Source organism: Sciurus carolinensis, chromosome 9, assembly GCF_902686445.1.
Source record: "Sciurus carolinensis chromosome 9, mSciCar1.2, whole genome shotgun sequence".
Classification (NCBI taxonomy): domain Eukaryota; kingdom Metazoa; phylum Chordata; class Mammalia; order Rodentia; family Sciuridae; genus Sciurus; species Sciurus carolinensis.
Genome location: NC_062221.1, coordinates 57,431,624 through 57,453,599, shown reverse-complemented (window position 1 = coordinate 57,453,599; position 21,976 = coordinate 57,431,624). Strand labels below are relative to the sequence as shown.

At 40.6% G+C, this 21,976-nt stretch overlaps 1 protein-coding gene across 1 annotated transcript; it reads right to left on the bottom strand.

Moving 5' to 3' along the window:
* Positions 1–435: 435 nt before the first annotated feature.
* LOC124993625 (receptor-transporting protein 4-like) lies at positions 436–9,429 on the bottom strand. The gene is made up of 3 exons (XM_047565473.1): positions 9,121–9,429; positions 4,017–4,137; positions 436–495 (listed from the first exon to the last, which is right to left on the bottom strand). The coding sequence occupies exons 1-3, from the start codon at positions 9,273–9,275 to the stop codon at positions 436–438; spliced, it is 336 nt and encodes a 111-aa protein (XP_047421429.1). The 5' UTR covers positions 9,276–9,429.
* Positions 9,430–21,976: the final 12,547 nt, after the last annotated feature.

Here is a 21,976-nt window from a genome sequence, read left to right as displayed (position 1 = left end):
TTTGGAGCGCATCCTCTAGTAGATGCATGGAGAGAAGGGGGTAAAATTTTAAGACTTTGAGAATATGAAAATAAAAGTCATTCTATGTCTATGTGTGACAAAGTTTTGTCTGGGCATAGAATCCTATGTTGGAAATAATTTTCCCTCAGAACTTTGAAGGCTGAAAGTTTGTTCCATTGTCTTTCAGCTTCCAGTTTTCCAATCAGCTACCGTCTAGAGCTTGAAATTAAACAGAGAGCCAAGAATTCTTTGATATTTGAGGAAATCCTCTAAGATAAAATGCAGAGACAAAAATCAACATGGGAAAAGTGAGCCAGAAGAAAAAGTCAGTGCAAGAACCAGAAAATGATACAAACAAAAGCATTAATGCCTTTTTTTTTATACCTGGTGCTAGAAATTTCACAACAACGTGTCTTGGTGTGAGTCTTTGTTCATTCATTGTGTAGGCAAGCCCCTTGGTAAAATTTTTCCATCAAGAAATTGTCTCCTTCGGTTCTAGGAAAGAATTTTTAAATTAATTATATATTTATTTTAGGAAAGAATTTTTTTAAATCCCTTTCATAATTCCCTTCCCCTCATCATCTATTTTCTTTTTCTGGAGCTTGCATTCTTCAGTTACTGGGTCTCTGAACTCAATCCACTGCTTTTATGTAGTTCCTATTTTCTATGTGTGGGCAAGTAGTTGGGCATCTAGTAAGGGTATTTTTCAATTTACACAATCAAGAGAAACCAAGAATAAATGCTCAGGAGACTGCAAACAGCAAATCCAATGAAACAATTAGGATTTCTTGCTCAGTCAAGATCTCATCCAGTTTTCAGACTCAACTCATTTTCTGAAAGAGAGATCAGGTCCCCAGGAGGAAGAATGCTACAAGGAACTTCCAGTTCTTCCCCAAGGGTATACATGGTCATGTATTCAGGTAACTGTATGCTGGAGAAAGGCAAATACCCAGAAAGTTAGAGAGATTTTGAATTCAAGGTCTGAATTGATATTGACCCCTAATCATCTGAAGCAAATCATAGCCTTCTGTGAAAGGAAAAACCAAGTAATAAGAGTCAGGTCAGGCTCACCATGGGTCCACTGCTTCCATGGACCCACCCAGTGGTGATTTCCCTACTCCCCAAATACATTATTGGAATGAATACATGTGGTAGATGACAGAAGCCTTCATTTATTCTTTACTCTGTGGATTGACAGCTACTATAATGGGTTGAGGTATAGCTCAATGGTATACCCAGGGTATAGCCTAGCACATGCAAATCCCTGAATTTAATCCCCAGCAACACACACACACACAGAGACACACAAGTGCTACTATAATGAGAAATTCTTAGGACCCTCCCTGAAAGTCAAGATATGATATTATAAAAACAAAAATATCACTTCTCGGGGGAATGGCAGAGATTAGTGCTATGCTTAGAAGCTAAAAAATACAGAGGTAGTAATCTCCAGGGTATCATCATTCAATTCACCAATATGGCCCCTAGAAAAACCAATCAGATCCTGGAATATGACAGTGGGCTATCTCACCCTCAACCAAGCAGAGGTATGATTGCAACTGCTATGCCAGCAATGGAATTTTGCCTAGGGTAAATTCAGATAGCTTCAGATACATGGGATTTGCACACTGACCTGGCAAATGCATTCCTTTCCATCCTGAACATTTCCCCCCAAATTTGTGAGTTGGAAACTTAATCCTAAATGCAACAGCAATAAGAGGTGGGACTTTTTCTTTTTTTTTTTTTTTTTGTAGGGGTGGGGAGGAGTGCTGTGGATTGAACCAAGGGCCTTGCACATGCTAAATAAGCATTTTACATCCTCAGTCCTTTTTAAATTTTATTTTTATACAGGATCTCACTAAGTTGCTCAGTTTGACCTTGACCTTGTGATCAAAAGAGACTAAGACACTTATCTAGAGGTGGCAATGTGGGGTTGTCACTTATCACCAGCCAACAGAGGAAAGGAAAGGCCAATCTTGATTTACCAATGATTTAGCTCAATATGTAGTGAGAGCTGAAAGTAGACTGTGGCTGCACTACAGTCCCATAGAGGGACCTTGAAAGGCAGTGGAGAGGAGTAACACTCCCAATGGGTAAAACTTTGGTGCACCAGGTCATCCACTTCATTTTAAATGTGAAATAGCCCAGTGAGAATAAGCATGAACTCATAAGCAGTGGCAAATGTTTTAACTGGTTGGTCAGAGGCCTAGAAGGAAAAATATGGGAAAATTAAGAGACAATGAGATCTAGGGAGGAGAAATGTGAATGAATTTTTAAGAATGAACACAAAATGTAAAGGTCTGGTCTTCTTTTAATACCCACCAGAAAGCACCCACCATACAAGAGGCACCAAACAATCAAGTAGACAGAGTGACATAGCCAGTTGATGATGGTGGCCTCTGTCACTGGCCACTCTAGTACTAGCATTATGGTTGTGTGAAAGGAATAGCCACAGAGGTGGGGGGTAGACTACAAATGGGCCCCAAATCGTAAGTCTACTCTAAGACTGATATAAATAATATCACTGCTGAGTATCCAATCTGCCAAGAGTGTGTAAGCCCTCAATATGGTCTCATCCCTTGAGTATAAAAACCAACACCTTGGTGGCAAATTGGTTACATTATACTCTTTCCATCATGGATAGGGTAGTGACTTATTTTGATTGAAAATGAGCACATATTTCAGATATGGGCTTGCAACTCTTGTTTGCAGGGCTTTGACTGGCACCTCTCCCAGGGCTTATGGGCACTTGATCCACAAACCCAAGATCTCAGATTTTATGCATTGAATCTCATGCCCCTAAATTCACATGTGGAAGTGCTAACCACTGATACCTCAGAATGTGATCATATTTGAAAATAGGGTCCTTGGAGATGAAATCATCTTAACTATGATGAAATCATATTGGAGTCGGCAGGCCCCTACTTCAATACAACCAGTATCCTTATTTAAAAACATGAAATTTTGACACATATATGCACACAGGAGAATACCATAGGAAAGAGAGGCAGGGATCAAAGTGACACATCTACAAACCAAGTAACTCCAAAGATTGCAAACCAACCCCCAGAAGCTGGGCATTGGGCATGCAACATTCTCAGAGGCCCAGCCAACTAATACACCACATAATATCCCTTAGACCAAGGGACTGAATTTGTATCAAAAATATTAACAGCAGTGGTGATATAACCATGGGACTTCCTGGTTTTATCAATCATAATCTGTCAGGCTGATACATCAATGATCTTAAACATGCAGCATCAGGAGTTGCCTTCTTCTTGAGTCACCATCTACCATAGCACACCCTGAATTAATGACCATTATATGATGCTGCTACCCGAGTAGGTAGACTATATGGTTCTGGAGTAGAAGTAGGAATGGCCTGCTAACCATTACTCACATTAGTTTAGTTGTGTTTTGTGTGTTTCCTATCTTACGTTCCATTAGTACTGCCAAAGAGAAATCTTCCCTCTGCGTATTGAAGGGTGAGCAGGTAGGGTGTAAGACAGTGTCCTAGGCTTAACAGTGGGTAATAAGAGTTTTATAATCCTGAAGGTGAACTCTTACTTTTTTGGTGGCTGGTTGGCACCCTCTCCATTAGAGGATTTCCTGAGTTCCAACTACATGTAATAAATGTCTTCAGAGAATAAAACTCTGCTCCTCTTGGATTGGGTGAAAAGCGGTTACCAGGTTACATGGGAATAGGAGGAAAGAAACTTGTTATAAAGGCTATCAGTCAATCCTCCTACTTCAACATTCCTATTATCTACTTTCAGAGCTATTGGTTGACTACAGTTTTGGAGGCTTTCTGAAATTGTGCCATGGTTTTCCCATATTTACATATATTCCAGATCACTACTATGCTCAGTTACCTGTCTCTAGTTCATCTGTTTTCTAGTTTCTAATCATTCTCTTTGCCCTTGTGAATTCTGTCTTTACTCCCCTTTTACTGTCACTCAGTGTGATTTCAAGAGAGATCAGAGGTAAATGCAAACGTTCAATCCTCTATGTTTTACCTTAACCAATTTTTTAGATGGAGAATCTGAGGTCCAAGAAGAGACAATGGTTTGTACCAAGTTATAAAACATAACCAGGCCACAAGTGAATTCTCCAGGCATGTCTTCAGAGCAATATTCTCTGTGAAAGAACCAAAAAGGTATGAAAATAGGAAGAATGCAGAAATTCAGTAGGATGGTTTGGAGAGAGGAATAAAGTACTGTAAGGGTGGGCTGAGAGTAAAAGGAAAGAGATTTTTAATGTTTTTATTAGTATATTGTGGTTATACACAATAGTGGGGTCATTTTGACATGATCATACATGCAGGGAATATAATTTACTCCATTTTAGTGCCCAGTGATTTTTCTTTCCCTCCCCTCCTCCCTCTCCCTATTCCCTTTCCTCTAGTTTACTGCCCTTCCATTTATTTATTTATTTATTTATTTATTTATTTATTTTTATTTATTTATTTATAATTGGTGCTTTATAGATATACATAAAGGTGGAAGTCATTGTGGTATATTCATATATGTACCTAGCATAATATGGTCAAGTTCATTCTGCAGTTCCTCCTTTTTCCCATCCCTCCTCCCTCTCCCTCAATCCCCTTCCTCAAATTTAGAAGCTTCTACATGAAAATGGAAACAAAAGTGTTAAGAGAGAGCTGACAGAATGGGAGAAAACCTCTGCCAACTACTCATTTAATGGAGGATTAATATTGATAATATATAAAGAACTCAAAAAACTTAACATCAAAAAACAAATACCCCAAATTGATAAATGGGTAACAGAACTAAACAGACATTTCTCAGAAAAAGAAATACAGATGACCAATAAATATATGAAAAATGTTGAACTGTCCTAGAAATCAGGGAAATGCAAATCAAAACTACACTGAGATTTCATCTCGCTCCAGTTAGAGTAGTGATTACCAAGAATACAAACAATAATAAATGCTGGAAAGGATGTAGGGAAAAATGTCCACTTATACATTGTTGATGGGACTACAATTTAATATAACCACTCTGGAAAGCAGCATGAAGATTCCTCAAAAGACTAATCAAGAACCACCATAAGACCCAGCCATCCCATTTCTTCATATTTATCCAAAAGAACTAAAATCAGAATACTATAGTGTTACAGGCACATCTATGTTTATAACAGCGCAATTCACACTAGCCAAGTTATGAAACCAACCCAAATGTCTATCAATAAATAAATGGATAAAGAAAATGCAGTGTACATATACACAATGGAGTTCTACTCAGCCATAAAGAAGAATAAAATAATGGCATTTGTTGATAAACAGTTGGAACTGGAAAATGTCATGCTCAGTGAAATAAGCCAGACTAAGAAAATCAAGGAAAGATATTTTTATCCTTGAATTTTTTGGCCTCTGTATTCAATATTCAGGCTTCTTGTTCACTATCTTCAAATTCCTTCAAATTATTCATTGTCTTCAGCAGCCCCCATCTGTTTACTGCTGTCCTGTTGCAAAACATAGTCCTATTTCTATTCTGTATCCTTTTCCAGAAATATGTTTTTACAATGTGGTTCTACTCAAATTGCCCAGATCCATAAGTATTCATGATGATTCCTCATTACCTGTGGGATGAAATCCAAACTCTTAGTTATTAAGTAACCCTGAATTAAGTGGTTAACAGTGGAATTACAGGGAAAAATGGAGGAAAGAGATGGGAGCAACCTGATAAAAGAAGAGATAATGAAGGTTGGTGACAGAAGCTAAACATGACTCCAAGGTCATAAGCTTGGGTGACTGGGGCGAATTAAAACAGAAAGTCGGACACACAGATGAGTGTGTTTTCAAACATGGTAACGTAGAGAAGTCAGTACGGACAGTCACACAGAAATGATGGGACAGGTGAAAAATAGTTGAAAGACATAGCCTTGTACTATGGGGTTTCAGTATCAGTAACTTCATACATGCCTCCTGTTATTGTTGGGATATCAAATGTCTCCAAAAGGCTAATGTGTTAGAGGCTTGGTCCCCAGTAGAAGCAGCAATGTACAGAGGTAGAACTTCTAGGAGGTGACTGGATCATGAAGGCACTAAACTTATTAAAGGATTAATCTATCATAGTGAATAGACTATGGGGAGGGATGGAAACTGTAGGAGGTGGTGTCTAGTTGGAGAAAGTAGGACTCTTGTTATTATCCACTTTGATAAAGCAAAATAATCTGTCTACTTCAAGATCCTTAAATTAACACAGTTAACACAGTTCCTGGGGAATAGGACATGGATATTCACAGGGGAGTTTCATTCAGTATTGTAGCAACACAATAACTTTCTGCACTCATAAACCTTAGTTTTTGTCAAGATTTGATCAATATGTACTAATACCAGCGAATGAGGGCATGAATAAATAAATGAAGACCTTTTAATGATTCAATACATATTTATTACTGGGTCCATCATGTGCATGGCCATGTTTCAGACTATCTTCATCGTATATTCAGGAAACCAGTGCTGCTTTCACATGCTTAACCCTGCATGATCTCAAAGTAAATCTGCTGTCATATTAAAATGGTCACCGCTTTATTGATTAACATGGAATCAAGACAAGAGAACAAAGCAAACCTACAATTTAAACTTAAACTTATTTTGTTCCCACCATATGGCTATAAATAGTATAAAAAATATTGCAATACAGCCAATCACTAAAATGTCTTCTGAAGTAAGTTCTGAGGGTACCTCACCAGGAGTCGCATTACCATATAGAATTAAGAAATGCCCTGGCTTCGGGATAGAGGGTGGGGATTCAGTTGGCTTTTTGATGTCTCCCTGTGAGCCCCTTACACAGACACCCAGCGTGCATGCCTCACAATTGCTCCTATCATGGGGCCCATCCAACCCCATGACAGGAGCAACCGGCATCTTCCTGAAGTTATGTCCATAGTAGTGGTGCAGAATACACTGAGCCAGGTTGTTCAGAATTCTCATGGTGCTATCTGAGGAGAACTCAGGATTCTCAAATTGGGACCAGGAACACTTCTGGCACCTCTGAGCAAAAACCCGCATAAGGACCTGGCCCTGGGTTGTCCGGCGCTCCCTATACATGTGGCACAGGATCTTCACTTGAGCAGAAGCCCAACTTCGATGGCATGAGGAACACCAGAACCTGCAAGCAGAAGAAAGAAGCTGTGTCCTCAGCTGGCAATGCTGACCTGAGGGAAAATGGCCCTGATCTGAGATCCCTTTCAATTAGCACGATTAGAAAAAGGTTTTTCCTGTGATTGTCTGGGTTTCTGCCTACATGTTGTCCCCAAATCTGCCTCTTTTACTAGTAAAAACATCTCTGGATGCCTTAGAGAGAAAATAATTTCTACCATCTGCAGTTAAATTTGTTCCCCATTACGGTGACAGAAAACTTTTATAAAGTAACTATTTCGAGGCAAGTACTGTCATCAGTGTCTTACGATGTCATTTCATTTTGTCTTTAAATCATTCCTGTGAATTAGGCATTATTGAGCCCAATATCCAGATAAGGAAACTGGGTCATAAAAGGTCTACACAACCTCTTCATGACATACAGGGTAAAGTAAAGACATGTTTTCCAATCGTAGGCCATTTGAAGTCAACCTCGTTTATCCCTCTACTATGCCACAGCATTCTCATGAGCAAGCGGCCAATCTTGCACCTAGAGAAACAGACTAGGATTTGGAACCATAATATTTAGGTGGAAGATCCGAGTCCATGGTTTGCATCAGAGGACACTGGCAAAGCACCTTCCTTTTCTATACCTCAACTTTTAAATATATAAAAAGGAAAATGTTCAAGGGTTATGTTGTCAGCATCAAATGAGAAAATGTATGTGAAAATATAAAATACAAAATGCTTTTCAAAAGTTGATTTGATATTTTCCAAAAGCATGCTTTTGGTTGCTTTTCCCATCTCAAAATGACTTTCAAATCGATTTATCTAGTGTCAAAGTGACAAGAGACATTGTGAGTCTGGTGTGAAGAGAGACACACATGTCACTGAATTACGGAGCAGAACAGAATGGGTGCACATGGGCTCTGCCAAGTGGCTTGAAAATTGTTCTTCAGAGCTGTAGAAGGCTTCATTTTAAAAATTGAATTCTGTAGCTCAAAATAAACATAAATATTATATAATATTAATAAATTATATTATTTAAAAATATATATTACTTTTATTATATACATAACCATTTCCTGATGAGACTGTAGAGGGAGGAACTTACTCAGCTTAGGAGGACCAGGGAAGGCCTTAATGAGGCACAGCCCTTGAGTGTTCCTTGAAGGGTGAGTAGGGAGGGAATGAGGAAAGGGGCCTGCCAAACAGGCACAACATTGTCACAGGGTATGGAAGCCGAAGAGTGCATGTCCTGCTGCTAGATCATAAGGATTGGCACAGAGCATGCCTGAGGTAGGATAGGGGCAGACAGCAGGGTAATAGGTGAGATAAGTAAACTGAGGTCCTAGGTGTCATATAGAGGACTTGATTGTCTAGGTTGGTCATGCTCACCCTCCTGATATGGGTAAGGAAGCTGGTTCCTGCAACCTGGAGGCTTGCTGGGGGTGAAAGAGGGGATATCTAATAGGGAGGGGCATTATTGAAGCTCCATGGACTAGGTTTTAGATTTAGATTTTGTAGCATCATTATTTCCAATTATCCCCAGGTCTTTATTAATGTTCAAAGTGACTGCTTGATCTTAGTAGAATGTTAGAATGTTGAAGCAAGGATCAGGTCTCAGACTAGTAATCAGTGCCAGGGCACAGAGTGTTGCTGAAGCCTGGGAGGTTGGTCAGGACTAACTGATGAGGGAGACTGCAGAGGAATCTAGGGGTTACTGCACCAGATGAGTGATAAGAGACTAGGAGGGCAGATTTATAGAGCTTGGAAAAATTTTGCAAAGATTTCCAAAAACATTTAGGGAAGGAAACCTAGTAAAAGAAGAAACTTCCTGCATTTAAACAAAAGGGAGGCTAAGAGTCTGTTAGACCTTAAAGAGCACTGTAACCACAGTAGCTTGGAGAACCTGGTGACATTTATTGTTTCAGCAAGTTCACAAAGGGATAATGCAAGGCTGAGCTGAGCCTCTCTGCTCAGGAAGGCCTAATACTGAGCAAAACCACACTCACCTGCCAAATGCTCTCTGCAGGTACTGCCTCCACCCTCGGGCCATGCCACCCGGCTGAATGTTCTCATCCAACTTCAGGGTCCATTTGGCCCAGGGTTCTTCCTGCTGGATCAGTGATTGAAACGTCTGCTCCCATGTACTGATATCCAAATACATTTTCCTTCTCTGTTGAGCTTCAGGATTCAGTGAACACGATTTCAGTATTGCTCAATTCCCAACAAAAGAGTTTCCTTCAGGATTTAGTGAACACGATTTCAGTATTGCTCAATTCCCCACAAAAGGAGACTTTCGGTTTCCCCGTTCAGTTCAGTTTCAGTTTCCTTTCCTGAACACAGACTTTTTTTTTTTTTAATTTCCGTTTTCAACTGAAAACGAAACAGAACAATTCTTTGTTCTGAAGACAGAGGGCAGCAGAGTTTTGTTACTTCGTTAACAGGCCTTGCTAAAGAGCTGACTACAGTGATCTGTTCTAGACTCTGGTGGCACCTACAAGTCAGCTTTCATTTTACTTTTCTCTCATTTTTATAAAAGGCAAAGCACTAATTTTGTCATCAGGATAAAGGAGGAGCTTGTAGCTAAGAAACAGTACCTACTCCCACGGAAGGGGAGACCCAGAGAACAGGTAGAGGGAGGGTATGTTCAACACTGTCCTTATGCAGTAACCCAGAAGAGGATTTTCCTAGTATTTTGTAGGTAAGACACACAGAGAGCTGGGGGCACCTTGCTCAAGGTCACGCAGCAAGTAAATGTAATAGTGCTCCACCACATGCTTTAAATATAGCCCATGCTCTTCTGTCACTGAGGCTTATTTTAAAATGGACATTTTTTTTTTCCTCTTCTTCTCCCCCTCCCTGACCTCTAGGGAGATAGAATTACCTTTCTCCCCATCCTAGGCAAAATTATCTGTCCTACAGCACACACCAACCACAGGAACCAAATAACTCAGACTTCAGGGATGGCACAAGAAGATCTAAGAAATGGCTATCTCTCAAATTAACAAGTGAATCATCCCCCCCACCCCCGACACACACACATACCCACACACACACTTCCAGAGAAACCTGGGAAGGATCACTTCTTTAAAAATCCTCTCTTCTGGGCTGGGGAGATAGCTCAGTTGGTAGAGTGCTTGCCTTACAAGCACAAAGCCCTGGGTTCGATCCCCAGCACCACAAAAAAAAAAAAAAGAAATCCTCTCTTCTCCCCATGGGAGAGTCACAGCCTCTCGAACAGGAGACCCCTTTGCTAGCAAAGCAATTAAACTTCTTTTTCCTCTTTCTCAAAGCTTTGTCCTTCCAGACTTGGCACCAGGGACCAGGCTTTCTATAACAAATTGGCAACCCAGATGGGACTCGCTAGTGGCTCCCTGCTCTGGCTTTGTTGGTCAGGTCTGGCACTCCAAGCAACTCCACTTCCATGCAGAATTCCTGTGAGTAAAGGGAAGGACTGAGGGACTGTCCCAGCAGTTGCCAGAAACCCCCTTTGCTTTGGGGAAATCCCGCCTTCTCTCCCTGAATGATACAGATTGCTCTATCTTGGTCTACTTTGAAAAAACAGAAACTGAATGCAGTAACATTGTGACCCTCTAGGCCATCTGGTAAATCCCTTAGTGTGCATGTCACCCTAATTCCATGCATCTGGTTCCCCTTTGTGGGAACATCTGGCACCTCTGGCATGGGAGTCATGGTTAAGTGGGAATAGGCAACTTAGGGGAATTTCCCCTGTCTGGTATGTCTGTTTTAAAGGTTCCTGTCTTTTGGTCATGGTTTTGGGGATCCTCTCTATTTGTCTCTGTGTTTTTATTTGTATCTCTTACTGCCCCTTTTAAGACATGGGCAATACTGTGTTGGGCCACCTGTAGGTATAAGCCTGAATAAGAACAAGATGATATTTTACTATAATACAATGTAGCCTTTAAATGACTTTCTGAATTATTTTTGCAGTTGCAAAATAAGGAGTTAGAAACTAAGCTGAGGGTGCAAACAGCACTGCCTCTGTTGTGCAAGGTTAACAGGACACCATCAGAAAGGGTTAAAAATTAAATTCTTTCGACCCAGTGCTGGAAGTCCCAACACTGATTTTCAGCCTGGCCCCAGGCAGCTGCAGATCATCTCATCATGGATCAGTAACACCAGCCCTGTGCCAAGAGGAAAAAATAAATCCCAGGAAAGCTACCTGGGCTGTAAAGAAATGGATAAGGAAGACCTGCCTCTGTCCTGCCTTCCAGCCCCTTTTTGCTCATGGGTTAAAACGAGTTTGAGAACAGGGCTCAGTACATCACTTCTGTGGTTGGGTGGGATCTATGTGGTCTGCAGACCTTGCTGATTCTTTCTGGCTTTTTGTCTCACAGTTTCAAAAAATGAAATCCATGTGTGATAGTTTAGATATTAGATGTCCCCCAAAAGTTTACGTGTGAGACAATGCAAGAAAGCTTAGAGATGAGTGGTTGGGTTATAAGAGCCTTAACCTAATCCATACGTTCATCCTCTGATAGGGATTAACTTGGTGGTAACTGTGGGCAGGTAGGATGTTGCTAGAGGTGGTCGGTCACTGCAGGCATGGCTTTAGGGTATATATTTTGCCTTTGGTGAGGGACATCTTTTTCTCTCTCAGCTTCCTGGTGCCATGTCCTTAGCCACTTTCCTCCACCACACTCTTCCACCATGATGTTCAGCCTCACATTAAGCCCTGAGGAACGGAGCTGACTGTCTATGGACTGAGGCCTCTGAAACCGTAAGTCCCTCAAATAAACTTTTTCTCCTCTAATCATTCTTGTCAGGTCTTTTGGCCATAGCAACAAAAAAGCTGAAAAAACACCGTGGATGGTGGCAGAGGGCAAAAGTGAAAGGACTAAGATTCGAAAGACAGGAGGAAAGATGGAGCTCCCAAAATGTGAGGAGGAACCTGGCAGAGGGTTTTTTCCACTTAGGTGTACAAGTCTGGGTAGGGACATTGACTGAAGTCCATGCTGAACAAAAAAAAAAATGTTGAGGCTATTGGCTGGAATCTGTATTGCACAGCGATTGTGAACACACCTGTGACTGTCTTGGCCCATGACTTTCTAATTGGCTGTGCCTTTTTAGTCCTTGAGTCTAAACTTTTCTATAACCTCCATTTGGGTTCATCCCCACTTTCATTTTCCTGCTGCTCTGGGACAAAGGAGTGGACTGGAATGTTCAGAATGTGTCTACAGACCAACCTCATAGGGGTGATCTTGAGGCCCATTGCCCTGATTGCCTGACCATTAGTTATCCTATCTTACTCAAGGGATAAAGGCTACTGGTCACAACAGACATAGGAATGGGTTCCAGCACTATTCGATTATAATCTGGAAACAAAAAATGGTCTCCCCTTTTATGGATTTGACAGGATGCTCCATTTGGCCAGGCAACACTTCTGGGTGACTCCTGCCTATTGTCCACATAGTTAAAATACAAGGACCTCCTGGAGCCCCATGTACGCAGGTACCTGTGTCTCTTGGCCCTGCTGATTTCTGCAGAGAGAGGTCCCTAAAAATCTCTGTATGGTCAATGTGACCTGCATTGGACACAGAGTACCCTGGACATAAGAAAAAAATAAGCTTCAGTGTACAGAGGGCACAAACTCACATGAACCCCTCACAGCGAGCTGATAGTACCTTTATGGTATATAATGCGTGGGAGGAACAGAAACTAAAGCCAACCTGTGTTTTTTGGCAGCCTCTACAAGGGGATACTCAAGGAAGCCTAAAGAAAAGGATGGAGAAGTCTTTGCTCTCTTAAATATCAATATGCCTACTGTAAGAGAAAGCCCCCCACCCCAAAAGCCTCCAGATACAATTGAGAGTGGGGAACTAACTGAACGTTGATAGCATTATGATAATGATAAGGGTGATGGATCAGGTTGAACAATATCCTGTCTTCCTAACACTTGAATGCCACCTGGGAGAAAAAAAGATTAAGGTGCAAATTTTGTGTATGCCAGGTTATCCAATCCCTCTCCAGAGAGGAAATTCGTTGTGTAAATTGTATGCATAAGTAGCATTTATAAAAATTGTTTCAGAATAATAATTTAAGGAAGGATCTAAAACTAGAAATGAAATATAAGAAAGTTATAGGTAAGAAAATATATTTTAGTTGGAAAATCAGAAGGAAAAAATGCTCTGGATGAAGTATTTTTTATGGTCTTAGAAATACCGAGGTGCTGTAATGATCAAACACAAGCCTGAGAGTAACTCAGCCAGGCAAATTTACTTCTGCCAGAAGGATGTGCTACTGAACAAGCAAGCACACTTGGGCTGGCAGTCTGCCCATTTTTATCCCTAACACAGCACTGTCCCTTGCTCTGAGAGGAGGAGCTTGGCTAATTTTAAAATTGGGGAGAGCAAAGGAGAAGGCTATAGTTAAAATGGCTATGATTGGATCTTATAGCCCAATTAAGGCTAATTACTATATTCTGAAAATGAACCACTGGACTTTCTATTTCTCACGAGTCCCCCCTTTTTCTTTTTATACCTTTTGGTCTCATTTTCATATTTTGTTCTTGTACCCTTTGGTATTTCCATGTGGAAATTGCCTATGATAATGAGTTTCCCCCTTTTTAGCAGTTCAAATAGACACCCCCAGTGATCAGGAGTACTTGGTAAGGTCCTTTAAAACTTGGTTAAAGTTTGTTCTCTTTCCAGGTCTTGATTAAAATCAAATTGCCAGGCTGGAAGTGATCTTCCAGAAGAGGATCCTTTGTAGTTTGTCTGTTGTGCCAGGCTAGCTCAGGTAAGGATGCGGAGTCAAGACCCCCAGACTCCGGGAGTTGGGTGGAAGCAGGCTTGTGGTGAGCAGCCTGCAAACTCGTTTATTGCAGGAACAGCTATACATTTCATAGGCTTCTTGCCCAATCACAATGTGCCACAGAGGATCAGACCACCAGGCTCCTATACGGGTTCTCTAGGTAACACTGAGTCAACTTGGGGCAGTTGTTTACTCTCCTAGGTAGGAGAAGCGGAATTCTCCTTCCTGCAAGTTTACACACTGAGACATTCACTGCTGCCAGCCAAGAACTAGGATTTCTCCCAACAATTCTTGGCAGCAGCTCATTTAAAAAAAAAAAAAAATGCGGGGAGAGAAAGAAGGACATCACAGAGAGGTGTCAAATTGACTCAGAACAAACTTGTGACTCTGACAGAACTTTTTGTGTTATTTATCAAGCACCTATATAAAATCCCTTCCTTTATAACCACCCTGTTTTACTTACTTCTGGGAGGATTGACACAAATGTACAAATCAAGTAAAAGAACCATTGTTTTGCCTTTGAAATGTCCATGTATGGCTGTATTGGCTATTCTCCTTCCGGGTGTTTAAGACCAAGTTGGCCAAAATTGACCTTTTGTCCTATCTACTGTTAGAATCAGCTGAAATTTGTCAGGGATCACTTTTGGGGACTTGTGAGAAGCCCCTTGGTCCCTTTTTGGCTTTACATCTAACATTTGTGCCATCTGCCAGGATGGGTCAGTCTTTCTGACCACATGCGACTTCCCTTGGAAGCATCAAGGGCTTTTCCTTCTCCAGTGCCCTCCTCTTTGCAGAATGTGTACTGGTTGGCTTCCTATTCTCTAGGGTCCTCTTGATTCTACTGATTGGGAATCAAGGAGTTGCAAGGCCCTTAGAGATGTCCCATCATTCCCTGGATCTTTGCTGACCTTAAAAGGCAAGGACCAAAATATTGGCTGCTTTTTCCCTGGTCCTTTTACTTCCTTAACTTTGGTCTCCAAGTTTTGGTTTTAAACATCCAGCAGGTCAGTTTCACCAATCTTGAAATAGGAGTACTGGATTCTAAACTTCAATGTCTGTAATCTTATAGTTTCCCTTTCCATTTAATTGGGATCAGTATTAATACTGGAAGTCAACTTCATATTCTGTCTGTCCTGTGGGTGATGATTTATTGTCTCAGATAAACTCAAGTTGTTCGATTAGAAGCAGTAGTTCTATAAAACATTAACAGGCAAGACTTATAAATTTCTATAAGGAGAATACAAAATGAAATTAACAAGACTAAAAACATATTTAGTTTATATAATAGCTTTCAACCAAGAAACATAATTTCTATAATAACACTAATATATCTTTGGTATATATTTTACCTCCACAAAGACCCATAAATTTATTAAATCAATCACATATAAGATCCTTTATAAATTTTACCTCCTTTAAAAACTCATTTATAATCTTGAATACATTTTATAACTTACCTAAATCCTTACTTAATTTTGTATTATATCTCTTTTTTAAAATGTTATTTTATTTTTATAGACTTCATTTTGATTTATTGTACACAAATGGGGTACAACTTTTCATTTATATGGTTGTACATGATGTAGATTCACACAATTTGTGTAATCATACATGTACATAGGGTAATGATGTCTGTCTCAGTCCACTATCTTCCTTTCCCCAGCCCCCTTCCCCCTCATTTCCCTCTACACAATCCAAAGTTCCTCCTTTACTCTCTTGTCCCCCACCCGCCATTATGTATCATCATTCACTTAGCAGAGAAAACATTCGGCCTTTGGTTTTTTGGGGATTGGTTTTTTCACTTAGCATGATACTCTCTAACTCCATACATATACCTGCAAATGCCATAATTTCATTCTTCTTTAGGCCTGAATAATATTCCATTGTGTACACATACCAGTTTCTTTATCCATTCATCTATTAAAGGGCATCTAGGTAGGTTCCACAATCTGGCTATTGTGAATTGAACTACTATAAACATTGATGTGGCGCATTACTGTAGCATGCTGATTTTAAGTCCTTTGAGTATAAACCAACGAGTGGGATCACTAGGTCAAATGGTGGGTTCATTTCAAGTTTTCTGAGAAATTTTCTGCTTTCCAGAGTGGCTGCACCAATTTGCAACTCCACTAGCAATATATGAGTATGCCTTTTTCCCCACATCCATGCCAACACTTATTATTGTTTTGTTCTTGATGTTTTATTCTTACTCTAATTAGAGTAAGATGAAATCTTAGGGTGGTTTTTATTTGCATTTCTCTAATTACTAGAGATGATGAACACTTTTTCATATATGTGTTGATCGCCTGTATATCTTCTTCTGTGAAGTATCTGCCCAGTTTCTTAGCCCATTTATTGATTCTTTGCATTTTTTGGTGTAAAGTTTATGTATTATATCTCTTGTTTAGTTTTGAGATTGCAGTAATCTTTACTACAAAAATCTACCTTTGAACATAACTTTAACTGAGCTTAAGTCTAGCGATCCTAACATGAGGTAGGATGAGAGACAGAGCCCTACCTCAGGTGAGTTGGGGCTCTAGACAAATTCTAGATAAAGCATTTTATTTCTGAAGTTGATATTTGCCCTCTCTTAAATGTCATTTTTTAAAGTTCTCATATATTATTTCCTGAATTTATCTTAATATCAGTTAACATAATAAACATTACATCTGAAACATAAATCAAACAGAAAGGCTAAGAGAGCTCTTAACTTGAAACAGATCAGATTCTCCTTTATTACCTGACAAAAATGCATTTAAATTCCCACCCCAGTGTAAAGAGTAACACAAAATTCTATGCGTATCTTTCATTGGTAACAGGTTACTTTTATCCAGTTATGGACCATTAAATGACATAAATAAATCCCCAGTTAAATTTGCTATTTCTATGTAAATCTAAAGGAAGCGACCACTGCAGACTGTAACTAACCCAAGCCTGGATGCAGAGTAAACCAAGACACACTGTCTGTTGTGAGAATTAGCTCCTGGGAAAGGGAGAGTTCTGCTCCCATTTCTAGACAACTGTCTTCAGGGAACCTGATCAACACCATCCACTCCTCCCCTAGGATCTGACTACTTTCCTTTGAAGTGTCAATGCCCCTATGGAGGCTCCAGGCCTATGCCAGTTCTTCCCCTTATCACACTCTGCTTCTGTAAACATACTCCCCTCTTGAAACCCTTCCACAACTTTGTATCCTTTAGACTAGAAAATTATGACACTACATAGCCTATAAACGTGAAAAACTGGTGATGAGGCTCAGAATTCGGAGTCTGATCTCCTCTGAACCTGTTGGCATAAAATAAAATTTGCGTTCTCCCACTCCTGGAGTGTTGCTACTTCTTACCTGATTCCCCCAAATCAGATCACTTTAGTTGGGAGAGCACCCGCTTGATAAAGTGCTCCCCTAAGCTTTTAGATGTATGTATATCTCTAATCATATATATTTGGGGTTTCTGGCAAAGCTGACTCAATTCATGTTTTAAAATCTTATCTGGAAGAGAATGAATCCCCAATGATGCTTGCCTTAAGCGGGTATTTATTTATTTTTCTTTCCGGGGCAAGTGATTTCCTCTTTAAACAAAATCTTGGTTAAGGATTGATCCCCTTCCTTAGGGTCCCTTTGGCCCAAATGGCCTTACTCACTTTTATCCAACCTCCAGCAGAGAGGGCTTTATTTGCTCTTCCTGGGAGGCACTTGCAAAGGAAGTTGTTGCTCTTTGGTTGAGAATGTTATTTGTACACTTAATTTACACAACACATATATAAAGAGAAAAAACCTGTGCCTAAATCTCCTTGACCCTCTTTTTTGTTAGATTTCAGTAACATCACCTCCAGTGAGACTTTAGAATTTATGCTCCCCAAAGCTCAGTCCTTGTCCCCAATAACAATCCAATAATGAAAATGCAGTTTTGAGAAAAAGGAAAAAGAAATTTTATTCTTTGACTAGCAAAGGAGAAACTCAGGGAACTCCTATCCCAGAGACTGTGATTGTTCCCATCGGAGGGAACAGGTTTTTTTTTTTTCTTAACAAGTGAACCAAAGGCTACATTCTGGGTGTTCTCTGTTGGGAGTTGTAATTCACTTGTTAATTTGGGAGACACTCATTTCTTAGATCTCCTTGTGCCATCCCCAAGTCTGACTTACTTTATCCTGTAGTGAGTATGAATTCAAGGACAGATAACTCTGCCTAGGATGGGGAAGAAAGGTAATCTTCTTTTCTCCAGACTAGGGAGGGGGACAGATTAGGGAGGAGGAGGAGGAGAGGAAGAGAAAGAAACCTATCTGTTTTAAATGTAAGTTTCAGCCACAGAGCAGCAAGGGCTACCTTCAAAGCATAAGGTGGACCACTGTTAGAGTGAGACTGGAATGCAGGTCTGTGTGATTCCAAACCCTGCAGTGTCTTCACCACTCACTCCCAGAGAAGAGGCCAAGGAAAGGGGAGGGAAGGGAGGGGAGGAGGGGGAGGGAAAGGAAGGGAAGGGAAAGGAAGGGAAGGGATCCAGAGGAATGAGGTCTCCTGCCCAAGGTCACACAGCAATGTAAAGTCAATACAATCCCCAGCTTTGAGTGTGACTCCTTTGCCCCACCCAAAAATAAACCTTTTCCCCACCTTTTCCATTCTTTTCTCTTTTCTCTTCAGAATATGCCTTCAGAGAGTACCCTGATCACTGGATCCATCTATGTTCTGTTTTCCTCAAAATACAGACTGATCCTCTGCACTCCTTAATGATTTCCTCCTGCCACTATGTTGTGTGTTCCCGATGACATACACAATTGGTTGGCCTGGTCTTTGACATGGAAGATAAAGACAGGAAGGACATTAAGAGTAGGATTTGTAATTTAAGGACCAGAACAAACCCATTACCTTCCCCACACCAAGAAGGAAAAGATGAAAAAGCAGAAGAGAGTAAAAGGAAATCACAGAACTTTTTACAACCTCATGATACACTTACACCACTCCAGGTACGTTTTATATCCAAGCATTCTAACTCCAAGATAATGAAATCATGGAACTCAGTAGTTGGAAAAGATCATTTTGTTGAGACTCATTGAGGAAAACTGACTCACCCAAGTCATACAATGTGATCATGGTTGCCCTCAGACTTTTTTCAACTGTTGGTGGGTGACTTTAATATAGATTAAAGAACTGCTGAGAGATTGCAGTAAAACAGAAAAGATCCCCAAAGAAAGAAAAGCACAGATCTATTCTGGAAAAAGAAGGCATAGAAATATCTAGATTCTTAGGGGTTCAGAGCCGGAACGAGTCTACAATAATCCCAAGATGGCAAGTGATACCCTTTCCTACTTTTTTGACACAGATGTTGGTCATCAGTGCCTACACCTTTTTTTCAGGACCTGGGTATGACTGAGAATCCCTCACATCATAGAGTTCCAGGAAGCCATTACCAATTGCTTGGGTGATTCTTGCCATTCCTGCAGTAGTTCAACTACAGTTGCTATTCTATTTTACAAATTGCAGAAACTGACACTAAGATATATCTGATTTGACCAAAGCTTAATGTTTTTGTAATCTTAAGCATGAACCCATTTTTGGAATATCACATGACCTATCACAAAGAGGACTAGTACAAAGTTTAACACTAAGACATGGTAGGCTTGGGAAGAGAGGAGAACAGACATGAATGATAAGGTTTGATGGAGATCAGACTGAAAGAGGAAATGGGGGCCCTGCTTATGGCACTTATCTACGTGATCATTTGTTTCTAAAGTTCTTCTAGTTTGGGAGTAGAAAGGCATGGAGAGATTCAGCTTGGTTAAGAAAGAAACAAAAATGAGAGAGGGGCTCTGTAAGGCAGGAACCATATTATTTACATTTTGAATCTGAGTGGGCATCTTTACACTGCTCCTCCATGGATTTCACTCTCTGGGGTCACTGGGCACATGCCATTTCAACTCTGAACTTCTGAGAATCAATCTCTCTACTCCCTCTTTCAGAGCTTATCAGTGCTTTTCTTCCCTTAGGGATTCTTCTTCCTTTCCAGCTGTCTCTCATTTTCCCCCTGTCACTTTGTCGTGAGTTTATTCCATGAGTTAGGAGCACAGATCTAGAGCCAGACTACCTGGGCTGAGTCCTACTTACACCACTTACCACCTTGGTGGCCTTGGCCACGACCATGAACTGTTCTGTGACTCAGTTTCCCTATATAAAAATGGGGATAAAAATCTTACCTACCTCATGGGGCTGCTATGAGGATTGAGTGATTTAGAAGTAGCTGCCAGCACAAGCAAATAGAAGTGTTTGTTCTTCTTGTTGCTATATTACATGCTTCTGTGAAGTTACCATAACATCTTTCTTAAACACATTGAAAATACAAGATAAAATTATGGATGCATATTTTAAAAATTAGAGTGTGGGAAGAAAAAAAGTGTAATATGCTTAGTATTCAGAAAGCCCAATATTCCTTAGGAATTCGGACTGAGCGGATATATTCCTATCATCCCATGTTTTCTACCCCTGCCCAGCTCTGTGCACCTCCTTGGGCAAGGCCAGTTCCTTCTCCAGGACACATGCTCAACTCCTGTTTTCAAGGCTGTAAGGTATAAAGCCACCCGTCTCTTCCGTTACAGGAATTTCCGGCCTCCCCACCACCTGTCAATCTGTGTTCTGCCCGCCTCTTACATTACAGGAATTTCCGGCTTATGCTGCCGTCATCTTCCTGCCTCCCACATTATGTCCTAACATGTTATTGGTCCGTCAGTCAGTCTGCAAGAATTCTCCTCCGCCATTGGTTCCTCCCAGCCCGTGAAGTTCCAATATCTGGGAGAAGCCGTAAGCCATTTCTTTCTTCTTTTTTCTTTTTTCCACCCCAGCGGACCTTATCCGTTCCCATAAATAACGTCTTTTGCGTGAGATCTCCTATCTGCGAGCGTTTTTTCTGGGAGCTACCTGCGAGCCACAACTGAGCCAGTGACCCTTAACAAAGGCCAAACACACTGTGAGGAGTGAAGAAGGGAAAGGAGGTGTGACATCTAGAGCCAGTACTGCTCAGGCCCTGAGGTTAAGTATGCAAAAATAAATAAATAAATAAATAAATAAATAAATAAATAAATAAAACAAGAAAGCAAATATCATCCTAAAATAAACCTATGCAAAAGAATTAAGATAAGAATTTATACTATTTCAGAGGGACAATTTGTTTCATATTTTCTACAAAAACCTACTTGAGTTTCAGGCCTCTTGAGATCCATCACTGGGATTCTGGGGTCTACCCAATAGACAACCATGTGGATATTGGTAGAAAAATCTTCCATGCATCTGAATAAAGCTGAGACCCAGAGAGCAGAGATGGCCAATCCAGAGATGCCCAGCTGACTGAGGCTTCTGTGTTAGCTTTTTGTCACTTTGACCAAAATACTGAACATAAACAACTTAAAAGAGGAAAAATTATTTTGGTTCATAGTTTCAAAGATTTCAGTTCATGGTCAGCTGGCTCCACTACTTTGGGTCAGCCTGAGGCAAGGCAGAACATCATGGTGGAAGGGTGTGCATTAGGAAAGCTGCTCCCATTAAATTATTAAAACTACAGTGGATTAATCCACTGATGAGGTCACAGCCCTTGTGATCCAATCACTTCCCCAAAGCCCCACTCCTGAAGGTTGCTGTCTTGGGGATTAAAGCTTTAACACATGAGACTTTGGTGGACATTCCAGATCCAAACCATAACAGCCACTGCAATTAGAGCCTTGAAGTTTGTTCATGATAGCCACTTTCTCCTTTTCAGCACAGCTGATCTAAAAAGCCAGAGTCAGAACTCTTTGAACTCTGTTCCAAGGCTGTGGTGAACATATGCCCGGCAAAGGAGCAGGGTCTGTAATCACCTCAATTCCAGGCCAGTGTTTGGAAACAAGCAGGCCAAATATACCCTTTAACGAGCTTTCTTCTGTCCCTGGCTCACTCTGTCAACTGCTTACTCTGCAGCCAAAGATTGCCTCTCAAACTACTTGTACCAAGACTACTTGTCATAGACTCTGCCCTTAAAAGAACCGTAACCAAGAAAGAGCAACTTATTTTGTTTTTCTTTATTTCCTTTTTATGGAGGAAAAAGGGAGTTTCCAGTCTGACTTACAAGG